Source organism: Nematolebias whitei, chromosome 22 (assembly GCF_014905685.2).
Source record: "Nematolebias whitei isolate Nwh7 chromosome 22, NemWhi1, whole genome shotgun sequence".
Classification (NCBI taxonomy): domain Eukaryota; kingdom Metazoa; phylum Chordata; class Actinopteri; order Cyprinodontiformes; family Rivulidae; genus Nematolebias; species Nematolebias whitei.
The window spans coordinates 7,381,477-7,394,441 of NC_056519.1; the positions used below are offsets into that span (position 1 = coordinate 7,381,477).

At 40.5% G+C, this 12,965-nt stretch overlaps 1 protein-coding gene across 2 annotated transcripts in view; it reads left to right on the top strand.

The window, feature by feature from the left end:
• Positions 1–387: 387 nt before the first annotated feature.
• LOC119428154 (putative adenosylhomocysteinase 3) overlaps positions 388–12,965 on the top strand; it is a gene marked incomplete in the record, with an annotated part of 14,592 nt that continues 2,014 nt past the window's right edge. For both annotated transcript variants that reach the window (XM_037695796.1, XM_037695797.1), the window contains 10 exon segments: positions 388–540; positions 612–714; positions 810–904; positions 2,149–2,255; positions 2,565–2,681; positions 2,774–2,837; positions 4,516–4,604; positions 4,683–4,753; positions 8,359–8,453; positions 11,398–11,496. In XM_037695796.1, coding sequence (XP_037551724.1) covers positions 442–540; positions 612–714; positions 810–904; positions 2,149–2,255; positions 2,565–2,681; positions 2,774–2,837; positions 4,516–4,604; positions 4,683–4,753; positions 8,359–8,453; positions 11,398–11,496 — 939 coding nt within the window.

Consider the following 12,965-nt stretch of genomic DNA (forward strand, 5'->3'; position numbering starts at 1 on the left):
CTAGCTAGGTTGTAAAAGTGGCAAAAGGCTAGCTAAAAGCTAAAAGTAGCATATGTGAGCACAAACCAAAGTCACAGCACCCGTCACCTGGTGGAGCTGAGTGATTAGACTGAATAAATCTGCTCAAAGTGCACAGAAGTTATCAGATTGCAAAAAAAAAAATCAAACTGAAAAATAAAAAAACAACTAAACGAAGCGCTGATTCAGCATTTTCACACTTATTGGGTGTTTTGTCTTTCACAGGGTTATGTAAAGGGCGAGGTTCATCACAGCATAGAGGCGTGGTCATAACGTGACATCGTTTAGTTCAGCTGAACCCTTCAGGCTGCAGACATGGATCATTATTAGCTGGAGCTCCTTCAGCTGCATCTGGAGGATTAAAAATGGGAATTTCTTAAACCTTCAGCTGATTCCCTGCATGGATTTCCTCTGCTTTCAGAGATGCCTGCCTTGATGGCGCTGAGGAAGAGAGCTCAGGGGGAGAAGCCCCTCGCCGGTGCCAAGGTGGTGGGCTGCACTCACATCACCGCCCAGACTGCTGTGAGTAACAGACAAACCCAGTCGTGCAGGTAACGCGTCAAACCGAATCCAACATGTCCGCTGGTGTTCAGGTGCTGATGGAGACTCTGTCAGCTCTCGGGGCTCAGTGCAGATGGGCAGCGTGCAACATCTACTCCACCCAGAACGAAGTGGCAGCAGCCCTGGCAGAAGGAGGTTAGAATCTGTTTTTAATTTCTCCTCTTTCTCGTCCTGATTTATCCTCAGCTCTGTGTCCTTCGGCTGCATTCAGAGTTTCTGCCTTTCTACAGGCTTCAACGTTTTTGCGTGGAAGGGTGAGTCAGAGGACGACTTCTGGTGGTGCATCGACCGCTGCGTCAACGTGGAAGGCTGGCAGCCCAACATGGTAACAAACCTCCATTTTTAAATCTCTTTACACGTCCTGTTTTCATAACCAGATCCTTCTGTTGTGTTTTACTGAAAGAAGTGAACGCTGAGTCAGACGGCATGTTGTCTCATCTTTTAGCTGTTTTCATACAGTATATAAATGTTCATCTCATTCAGGAGATGAGTGCTTTATAATATTTAACTTCATTTAAAATAAAATTCCCCAAATAAGCACACTGAGGTCACTTGAGTTGCTGCAAAAACACTTTTCTCTTTAAAATCTGCCTCGACATGCATGCACTTTGAGTTTCTTAAGCCACAATTTAGCGTTTAGCTACCATTTTTATACTTTTACATTTTAGCTACGGTTCTCTTGCTGTGTAGCTTTTAGCATTTTGTTGGGTTTAACTTTCAGTTAAGCTTTTGCTACTTTGAGATAACATTTTGTCTTTGGCTACTGTTATCCTTCAGGTTTTAGCTACCATTTTGCTACCCTTTTTTACAGTTTATATTTTAGCTGTGTTTTTTTATTCTGTTAATTTTTAAGATTTTCCTTATTTTAACTTTTAGCTACCGTTTTGTTGCTGTTAGGATGTTAGTGACATTCTACCATTGAGCTTTTAGCTGTCATTTTTGTACTTTTACCTTTTACCCAGGCTTTTCTTACTTTTAGCCTTTAGCTACTTTTCTGCTACAGTAGAGCTTTTTGCTGCCATTTAGATACTTTTAATTTTCTACCTGGCTTTCCATCCTTTTAGCTACTGTTCTTCTGGTGTTTAGCTTTTTGTTTCCATTTTGATGCATTCGGCTTTTACTTACCTGAGCTCACATTTTCCATTTGGCTATTCTTCGGCTAATTTTTAGCTTTTAGCTACCATTTTGCTAGTTTTTGTTTTTAGCTACTGTCTGCTACAGTTAAGCTTTCAGCTGCCATTTTGATACTTTTAGCTGTTAACCAGGCTTTCCTTACTTTAAGTTTCCCGCTACTGTTCAGCTACTGTTTAGCTTTTAGTTGCCGTTCTTCCACATTTAAGCTCTTTGCGTGTCTTTTGCTACTTTTAGCCGTTTATTTTTAGCTCCTTTTAGATTTATTAACTCATTTTCAGCACTCCCTGTTCAGCTTTCTCGTATTTTCTTTTCTAAACATTTTTCCTTAAACGTCTTCTCTCACTCCACACACCTTTATGGACTTTGTCCTTCTTTGTTTATTTGTTTATTTTTATTTACTTCCTTGTTTTTGATCATCCGTGTCCTGACCGACAGATCCTGGACGACGGTGGAGACCTGACTCACTGGATTTATAAAAAATATCCCAACATGTTCAAAAAGATCAAGGGCATCGTAGAGGAGAGTGTTACTGGTGTCCACAGGTAGGACCACAAGCCCCCCCCCCCCCCACACACACACACACACACTGATACTTGAGTATTATGTGACTCTGTGTCAGATCATTCTCTTTTAAATGACAGATTGTGTGTATTTATACACGTCATGCTTGTATTTACGTTCTGTTAAATGCGATGACATCACCACCTAGTGGTGAAAACGTAACAACAAGGTTTAATCCTTCAATAATAAAAGTATGAATTGATGGACACGTTATTTTTCAATATTTATTGTTAGAACTCAATCTAAGGTGCTTTTTTTTTCTACTTGGACTGAATATATTTTGTCTGCAGGTTGTATCAGCTCTCTAAAGCAGGAAAGTTGTGTGTTCCAGCCATGAATGTCAACGACTCCGTCACCAAACAAAAGTTTGACAACCTTTACTGCTGCAGGGAGTCCATCTTAGACGGGTATTTAAAAAAATAAATAAACTACTCGTTTTACCCAAATGTTGCTGCTTACATACATGTACAGAGAGAGTCATTAGTCTTTCTCTTGCTAGCTTGAAGAGGACCACCGACGTCATGTTTGGAGGCAAACAGGTGGTGGTGTGTGGATATGGAGAGGTAACACACACACACACACACACACAAACACAAACCGCTCAAATAAAAACTGAAAAAGTCACATTTAAACTGTAACGTGAAAAAGAACAATGGATGCTTTTATGCTTAGTTCTCTCTCTTTAGTGTTAGCTCTCCTTTGCTCATTTTAACTTCATCTCTTTAGCTCTCTAGCTCTGTCACTTTAGTACCATCTTTTTTACTTCTTTTAGTGCTAGCTCTTTTTAGCTCTGTTTTTGTGTTTAACTCTATTTTTCTTTAGTTCTGTTTAGCAGTCTTCTGTCTTTCTTTCTTTCTGTCTTTTTTCTGTTGCTTTCTGTCTTTGTTCTTATCCCGATCTAATCTTGCTGTCCTTCTTTCCGTCTTTCTTTGTCTTTCTCTTTCTTTCTGTCTTTCTTTCTATTTCTTTCTGTCTTTGTTCTTATTGTTATCTAATATTTCTTTCGTTTGTCTTTCTTTATTTCTGTCTGTCTTTCTGTTTAATGATCTTTCTTTCTTTGTCTTTCTTTGTTTTTCTTCTTTCTTTCTATTTCTTTCTGTCTTTGCTCTTATTGTTATCTAATTATTTATTTTTGCCTTTCTTTCTTTGTTTTTCTTTCCATTTCATTCTCTTTCATTGTATTTTTTCTGTTGCTTTCTGTCTGTTCTTATCGATATCTATCTTTTTTTCTGTCAGTCTTTCTTTCTTTTTTCTCTTTCTTTGTTCTTTGTCTTTCTTTCTTTCTGTTGCTTTCTGTCTCTTTTTTCTGTCTTAGTTTCTGTATTTCTTTTTTTCTGTTCTTTGTGTTATTTCTGTTTCTTACTGTCTTTGTTCTTATCTGATATTTATTTCTTTTTGTCTTTCTTTTTTCTTTCTGTTTGTCTTTTTTTGTTGCTTTCTGTCTTTCTTTTTGCTTCTTTCTGTCTTTGTTCTTATTATCTAATATTTCTTTTCCCTTTTTTTCTTTCTATTTCTTTCTGCTTTGTCTTTTTTCAGTTTTTCTTTTTGCCTTTGTCTTTCTGTCTTTGCTCTTTATCTTTATCTAATCTATCTCTCTGGGTTTTTTTTTTTTAACACATTTTCTAAATTTAGTCCTGCAGGTTTTAGTCCTTTAGGGATAAAACTAGATCTGGAACTATTTTTTTTAATACTCTTTTTCTCTTTCTGTTTTGTTCTCTTCTGTCCATCTGTTGTGTCCAGTGTGTTTCTTTAACGTGTTTGAGGCGTACAGATGATAAACCTCCACCAACGTACAAACATTTGTTCTAAATTAGTGAACTGACTTTTATCCAGAAGTCGGCTTTTAATCACAACAAGAACTGAACCACCCGAGGTCTCTGCGGTGGTTTAGACTTCTCTTGCAGAGGGAAAAAAAAAGTTGCAGGGTTTTCACTCGATGCTCTTAAAACATAATGTGTTGAATCTCACAAAAATCCTTAATCAAAAGAAAAATAGGCAGTGGGCCTTTAGGAAATGCTAACATTAAAACATTCCCGATTGTTTTTTCTCCAACCTGGAGAACTTTTAATTCCTGTTTTGTCATTAATATTTCAATCTGGTTTTCTTCAATCAAGCACAAAGTTAGAGTCGTAGATGGTGACGGGTATGAACTCAAGGCTAGGTATCGGGTAGAGCTTGGAGTTGAGTTGGACGCAGTACACGGTCACGATGGGACCTTTACTTTCTTTATTCCATCCTCAGGTTGGAAAAGGCTGCTGCGCTGCCCTCAAAGCGATGGGCTCCATCGTCTACGTCACAGAGATCGACCCCATCTGTGCCTTGCAGGCCTGGTAGGTTTCATTTAAAGTTTCATTCGTGCCGTTGGAGCAGAATTAACCTTTTACGCTTTTTGTTCCGACCGACCGCAGCATGGACGGCTTCAGGCTGGTGAAACTCAACGAGGTCATCAGACAAGTGGACATCGTCATCACCTGCACCGGTTGGTTTTTCCACCTTTAAGTTCTTGACGTGCGTGCGCACTGTTTGTTGACCGCAGCAGCCGTACAGGGGCTGGTATACAACCGTCGCACGTTGACGGCTCGTATTTTGCGCTTCGTCAGACGAGACGTTTGGTTTTCTGTCGCAGTTTGTTCTCGGCGCCTATTCAGTGGTGGTCGTCAGTCTGCCGCAGTTCCTAATCAGGTTCTGAGCCCAGCAGCTGGGGAGCTGAACTCTAATTTACAGCAGATAATTACTTGTCCCGACTTCATTACCCGATGCTGCTGGCAAGCCTGAAGCAGAGGTTTCTTTGAGGTGATGCTGCAATGGAAAGATCATCAAAGGGAGGATGATGTGGTGTCACATTTTGTTAATAATGTTCCTCAAAGGACATGCTAAAGACCAGGTAGGTGGCTGCTTTTGGATCAAACCAGCGTAGGGATTCTAGGTTGTCCAGTGGTATCAAAAACAGCTGAACAAACCTCAGACTTCTTCTTTTTTTTTCATGTTTTAAGTTTTTTGAGAGGCCATTTGTGAGCTCTTGTGGTGATTAATTTTTTTATACAAACCAAAAAAGGAGATTTGGAGTAGAGATTTTAAGCTAAAACGCTCCGTTCGACTGTTCGATTCCACGGGGGCATTTAGAGACGTGCTGCTGCTAATGACGCTAGCTAAGGGTCTTTGTTTTTTAATTTTCAACACGTCTGGTGAGATGAGCTTGCAGCGGCACGCATGTATTCTGAGAGTAGAGCTGAACTCACCTGTGACCATAGTTTCCACTTGATAATCCTTTCAAAATAAACTACGACAGCAGAAAAACACTGGAAGCCAAGAGTTGTTTTTCTTCTTTGATATAATTTTTTAGCTGGCAGGCGTTTCGTCAAATAAAGCGCCCCGACTGGAAAAGCATTGTTAGGAAACAACTGTGCGTAGGTGATGATGTAAAAATAAATAGATAAATAAAATGTTTTTGTGATGGTCACGTTTTAACTAGACGTTTAATTTTCAAACATCACTGCCAGTCCCTAACTTTGTGTTTATGGCTTTTTATCACCTGGGCCGGTGATCACAGGTGGTTCTACTCCTCGTTTTATTTCAAAGGTTTCTTTCTTTTTTTGTCTTCTTTTGTTGAGACATTTCATCCAAAGGACTTCATCAGTCCGAGGGGCCACAAACAAACTGAGTCCCACAAGCAGCACACTCCCATAGTGGTCCAACCAGTGTGTTGGTGATACGATAGTTCCTGGAGTTCGCCCTCTCCCTCGTTGACTCTTTTGAGGTAGCTATAGCCAAAGAGGTTCAAAACATCAAACGTCGATAATTCAGGTCAGTTTCTTTGTGGCTCCTTGGATTGATGGACGAAACGTCGCAACAACAAAAAAGGAAACCGTATAGATGATCCTCGTTTTATTGTTTCTTCTTTAAAGTAGGAATTCAAAAACAACCATATAAATGTAGTTTTATGGGAAATCTTTGGGCCGGATGTTTACATGGACTCTTAAGGTGCTTTGCCGTCGATAAGTTCGACTCGAGTCGGTTCTCGTCTCATCGGTTCTGCTCAGGTGTTTGTGAATTGCCACCGTGATTTGATTCCCCGCCCTGTGGCATCGTGACCGTAAGATATGGTAACTTGATTTTTTTTAGCATGTCCCAGCACTGTTTAAAGGTTCGGGTGTAGCCATGATGCGCCATAATCTCTGATTTAACGTGGTAAATTCACTCGTGTCTTGTAGCGTCAGCTCTTGCTGAATCCCCTGATCCGCCAGTAAACACAGAATAGTCTAGACCTTGTCATTGGTCTACACTACATTTGGAGCTTCCGTGCTGAACCTGAAACCAGTAAACTAGGAAAACCAAACCAACAGGGCGGGCCATCCTGTGACGTGGCTCTGCAGACCAGTCAACAGCTGCTGCCTGCTTACGTCAGAATCGTCACCTCAGAGCAGTTCGCAGATGAACTGGGCTGAGTGGGGGTGGGTACTGGCAGTAGCAAGGCCCCAGAACTGATGATTGTCGACCGTGGCAAAGCTCCATTTGTTCTTCTTTGGTGCAGTTTACGGCACATGCATCTTTTACCGTCAACAACAATGGAGGCCCCCCGTAGTCGAGGCTGTGTGTTGTTGGTCTTTGGTTATTTTCAGGCAGAGATTCGAAGAGTGCTAAAAACGTTCAGAAAGAGTTAGAAGTGATGAGACTCGTGCACAGATCATTCTTTGTGCTGCACACACGTAAAGGCGAGCACGTCATAGCAGGCCACCGCGACAGACACAAATGTACGGTTCTATAAGCTTGTTCAGTTTGCCGTCGGGTCAACGTTCACTTACAAACGGACCCGTCGCATCTTCCTGTATCACTCAGGCGTCTTTAAGAAAGCACCTACTCTGAAGCAGGAGCTAAAAAACTAATAAATGTAGTTCTAAAGACTGATCGAGCACAGTATACACGTGTGTGGAAGACACACTTCCTCAAATGGTCTTCAAGACAATGCTGTCTAAAAGCTGTTAATGTACTTGCCGCTGTACGCATCGCACCACCGTATAGGTCGCATCAGTCAAAATATGTCTAATGAAGTGGGAAAAAACATAAATATGTCACTTTGCCGTATAAGTCGCATCTATTATGAGTCGCCACTGACAACCTGGAAATGTGGGCCGGTGTTGTGCCAAAAATGGATCGGCTGCCAAATGGTGGCCGGGGGAGCGTGCACAGGAGGACTTTAACAAGAATTTATGAAGATTAACACTTAAAAATAATTATTTGTTTGCTCAAAATTATAGTAATGGTGTGTCACAGCTTAACTTTTCCTTAATAAATGCACTTTAATGGTCAAATCAGCTGCATTTCACCTGGCGGCGCAATGAAATGAAGCTGATTTGACGGTTGCTCCAGGAGTTCCCGAGTGAGACGAAGGCGGCTTGGGATGGCAAGCCAAGTGTCTCATTAATAGCCACTTTTAATTAATTAATGAGACAGACACATGGCTTGCTATATTAGTCGAAGGCCCTCTAGTGGCTGAAAATGGTAGTGCTCAATGTTTTCCATGTCAGAATGAATGAAATTGTCAGATCTTAGCCAAAAATTGAGTTATAAATATGGAGGAAAAAAACATAAATATGTTGCTTTGCTGTATAAGTTGCAGACATGCTAATTTATGCAAAAAGGTGTGACTTATACAGCGAAAACTACGGTAACTGATCAGCTACAGTTCCTGCAGAGTGGACACAAAATACTTTGTAAAGGGTTTAGTTCAAAAACACACCTTAATGCATTTCATTATTTATGTCCAGTGACTAAATAACGATGCTTCAATAAATTTAATAACAGTTTTTTTTATGTATTTTTAGTGTTTTATGGTTAAAAAAAAAAGTGGAAAGCTCAAATCCTTTCAAAAGTACTGATCTGACGAGCGAAACACTCGCACTACATCACATTTTCTAATTAACTTTGCTCGAGTTCTCAGATGAGTAATTACACCACGACAAGTGCAGACAGTCCCATTATTCTCCGTCAGGCCCCAGACTGTCTTGAAAGTGTATTCAAATTGTACTCGGTCTCTTTCTTTCCTCTCGGTCTGATTTTTCTCCCCGCTCTAACGTCTCTCGCCAGGCAACAAGAACGTGGTGGTGAGGGAGCACCTGGACCGCATGAAGAGCAGCTGCATCGTCTGCAACATGGGACACTCCAACACCGAGATCGATGTGGTCAGTCGGCTTCTGCACAACCACTCTTTTTATTTTTTACAATTGTTACAGCACAAATAATCCCCCTTGACAAGCGATCAGAACATTACAGGTTCTAGAAATGGATGGAAACACACGCAGGTTGTTGATGTCTGTAAACTTGAACTTGGGCAGTGATTGTTCACTGTCGTCATGGTAACTAAGAGCTTACAGGTTTCAGAAAAGCGTCTGATTTTTTTAACTTTGAATGTCAACAATAATGTTTGTTTTGTCTGTGCTGCTTTCACTAATTTATTAATTCAGATTACCTTAATGACATTTGTGGAGGGCGAGAGGCTTTGTGCTGATGTGAAGCGGTAAATAAAACAAGCGTGGGATTAGATGTTGAGTGCAGGCTTTTAAATCTGCTTTTATGCTGAGCGGTTTGCAGCGAGTGCAGCATTAAAAATGACAGATGACTTTATGATGCGACTCGAAAAGGGAGCGGTAAAATGTAAATAAAAGGAAATTACCACAAAAAAAAAGGAATATTTTGTTTGAGCTAATGATCACAAAAAGTGGAAAAATGTTTGTTATTCAAAATATAAACCATACAAAGTCAAAGATCCCCAGTTTTATCAGTCACTGAAACTTATTCAGAAACTTTGCAGCTTTTGACAAATCTGAGTTTGGCTTTTTGTGTGTCCTGTTAGTACTTTAGTCCTCTGGCTCTTCTTCCACGAAGCACATTTTGATTCAAAATGCAACGGATGGTACAATCAGAAAGTGATGTACCTTGAAGTGCAGCTTCAGTGGGGTTTTGTGGTGTCCTTGATTGTTTATTTATTTTTTTACCATTCACACTCTCACTCTGATCAACATGGGGTTGCATTTCCTTTTGCGTCCACATCCTGGGTGATTAACAGTCCCTTGAACCTTATACCGTACTTGCCGCCCCATAAGTCGCATCAGTCCAAAAATGTCTAATAAAATGGAAAAAAAAACATGAATAAGTCGCTTCGCCGTATAAGTCGCATCTATTGTGCGTCACCACTGACCACCCGGAAACGTTGCGCGGTGTTTTGTCAAAAATCGATTGGCTGACCGCGGGAACATGCATGGGAGGACTTTAACAAGGATTTAACAAGATTAACACTTAAAAACAATTATTTGTTTGCTCGACATTATAGCAAAGGTGTGTCTCAGTTGGACTTTTACTTAATAAATTTACTTTAACCGTCAAATCAGCTGCATTTTGCCTGGGGGGCGCGGTGAAATGCAGCTGATTTGACGTTTGCTTCAGGAGTTCCAGAGCGAGACGAAGGTGGCTTGGTATGGCAAGCCACATGTCTCATTAATAGCCACTTTTACCTATTAATGACACACTTGGCTTGCCATATTAGTCGAGTAAGTAAGTACCGTAAACTTTATTTATGTAGCACCTGTTACAGGTCAGAAACCACAAAGTGCTTTACAGAATAAAATATAAAAACACAAATGATAAAGGATAAAACACGCGTATGACATAAGACAATATAAAACTAATTAAAAGCCAATCTAAACAAATGTCTTCAGCTGATTTTTTAAAAAGAATTAAGAGAATCAAGGCAGCGCACAGTCAGAGGCAATGCATTCCAGTCACGGGGCCACAGCCCTAAAAGCGTTATCCCCTCTGGTCTTAAAATGAGTTTTTGGGACCATTAACAGCCTTTGACTGGAAGATCTGAGGCTCCGAGAAGAGGAGTAGGGCTCTGAAAGGTCAGAAATGTAGAATGGGGCTTGACCACTCCGGGCTCCAAAAGTAAGAACTAGCATTTTTAAATGAATTCTAAAACGCACCGGTAGCCGATGTAAAGAGATTAAAACTGGCGTTATGTGCTCTGTTTTCCGTGTGTTGATTAAAAGTCTTGCAGCAACATTCGGAACGGTCTGCAAACCATCAAGATCCTTCTTAGTCAAACACAGGAGAAGACTGTTACAATAATCCAGACGGGATGTAATAAAAGCATGGACAATCATCTCTAATTCGGCTTTTGACACAAGAGACTTAAGCCTAGAAATATTTCTTAGTTGAAAAAAGCCGTTTCTGATTAATCCACGAGAATGGCATTGCAATGACATGTCGGAATCAAAAATAATGCCCAGGTTTCTGAGATTTGGTTTGACAGAAGAGGCCAATACACCCAAGGTGTTGCTTAATTTCAGGTATTTGATTGTCAGGAGCAATAATTAGGATTTCAGTTTTATCACAGTTAAGTTGTCACTGAGCCACTGTTTGATATTGCTAATACAATTTAACAAGGAGGACAACTTATGTTTAGAAGGTCTGAAGGAACAATATAGTTTAATATCATCAGCATAGAAATGATAAGACACATCTGAAAACTGACTTATTATTCGAGGGCCCTCTAGTGGCTGAAAATGGTAGTGTTCAATATTTTCCATGTCTGAATGAAGGAAATCGTCAGATCTCAGCCAAAAATTGAGTTATAAATATGAGGTGGGAAAACGTATATTAGTTTCTTGGGTGGACAAGTTGCAGGACTTGCAAATTTATGCGAAAAGGTGCGACTTATTCGGCAAAAAATGTGGTACTTTTTAATAATATTGATAATTGTGGTCAGAAGGAACTTGAACCTTTTTTTCTTGAACATGGATATTTATAATCTTTCTGGACTCTTCAGACGGCTCTCGCCCTTTTCTCTGCTCCACGTTCAGCGTGGTGCTCGTACCAAACAATAAATAGGCCGAATGTCCGATGAAAAGCTCGGAGGCTCCCGTAATACTGAATAAAGCCAAAACTTGGTTTGAAACGTGACTACATTGCAAGGATTAATACTCTTCTTAAGGGTACCAACTATTAATTTAACATATATTTGATGTCTTGTTTCCTCTGTCACATACTCAAGGCATGAAAAACGTACATTAGATGATTGCTTGACGCTCATCCACATCAGCAAATGACTGTAGGTGTTTTATCTTGCAGGCAAGCCTGCGGACCCCTGAGCTAACCTGGGAGAGGGTGCGCTCACAGGTGGACCACGTCATCTGGCCCGATGGCAAGAGGATAGTCCTGCTGGCAGAGGTACAATTATATAAACATATGATTGGATCATATCAACTTATTAATAGCAGCAAATTCAGTGCCACGAGAGAGAGAGGGTGCTCGCACCTGAAGGCAACATTCTTTTTTCATTATAAACTTTAAGCTGAGCAAGATTTAGAGTAAACAGTTGGTGGACACGCGCAGCGCACACACACATTAAAGCAGCGGTGTGTGTTTACGAGCTGTGACAGAATAAGAGCAGTTCAGACGAGCTGCCAGCCCGTGGATGGTCACGCCTCCGACGCCGTTTGATCTGCAGCACCAGTGGAACGGCTTCTTCTGATTCTCAACTCCGTCAAGGTCCAAATCAGTTCCAGCACTTCTGATCCAAAATAAATCTGCTCTACAAACTTACACCAAGCCACTAAACATCATCCTATTATTTGGTCGTTACGTTGGAGAGAAACACAATTTTACTTAAAGTTTAGGAATATGTGGAGTTATTTGACATCTTTATAAATGTATTTACACACGTATATGAGAAGTATTTGACATTAGGAGGAAAAAAGCTACAAATGTGAGTTTTGTAGTGTCATTTAAGAGCTTTCTGAGTCTATTATACAAGACAGTAACACAGAAGTGCAACACACCCTGTTGGGACTTGGCAAAAAGGCGGGCGATAATGTTTTTGCCTGCCTCTGTGTGAGTTGGTTTGTCTGTTAGCAAAATATCTCATGTACAACCTAAAGCAATTTAATGGAACTCTCTAATCAGGTTTTTGTTTCCATATTAGATCAAAATGGTTCTTGCTGTTCTTTCTCAACAAAAATGGCCTTATTTTAAAGATTAATGTCCCCCATTGTGGAGCGAATAGGAAATTCCCTTCGTCCGTCCGTACGTCTTATTAGCCGGATAACAAAAAAAAGTGATACCGACTTGCATATAGATGTGTGGCTGCGTCATGGTGTAGGAAACTAATCTTACTTGTTTTTATATTGCATAAAAGTATAGTTTCATCAAATAATGGAGATGCCCAAATATGAATCGATGGTGGCCATGGCCACCATTGGTCACCCCCTGGCTCCACCACTGCACCTGGTGGTGGATAAAATGGCTCCTTCCACTCACCAGGATCTGTCACTCTGCGCTGCCTCGAACAAGCAGACCTCCCTCTGTTCCTCTCCACACTGTGACTCCTACTTGGACTGTCGCGATAAACGATAAATTAATTTATCGCATGATAAATGAAAATTGTCAATCTCATTTTCATTGATCGGCTTTATCGTTTCTTCGTCTCTCTTTTTACTGAAGACAAAAGGCTCAACTCCGGTGCTCTTCACTGACCCCTCCCTTTCTCTTTATAAAATCAATTTTAACCGTCCAAAATCACGTTTTTGGATCGTTAAAAGAAGCTAAGCTACGAGCTAAGCTAACAGGCCGACCTCGCAAAAAAACCTCCGGCTTGTCGAAACTCCAATTCACGGTTGAAACCCGTGCCTTCGTATAAA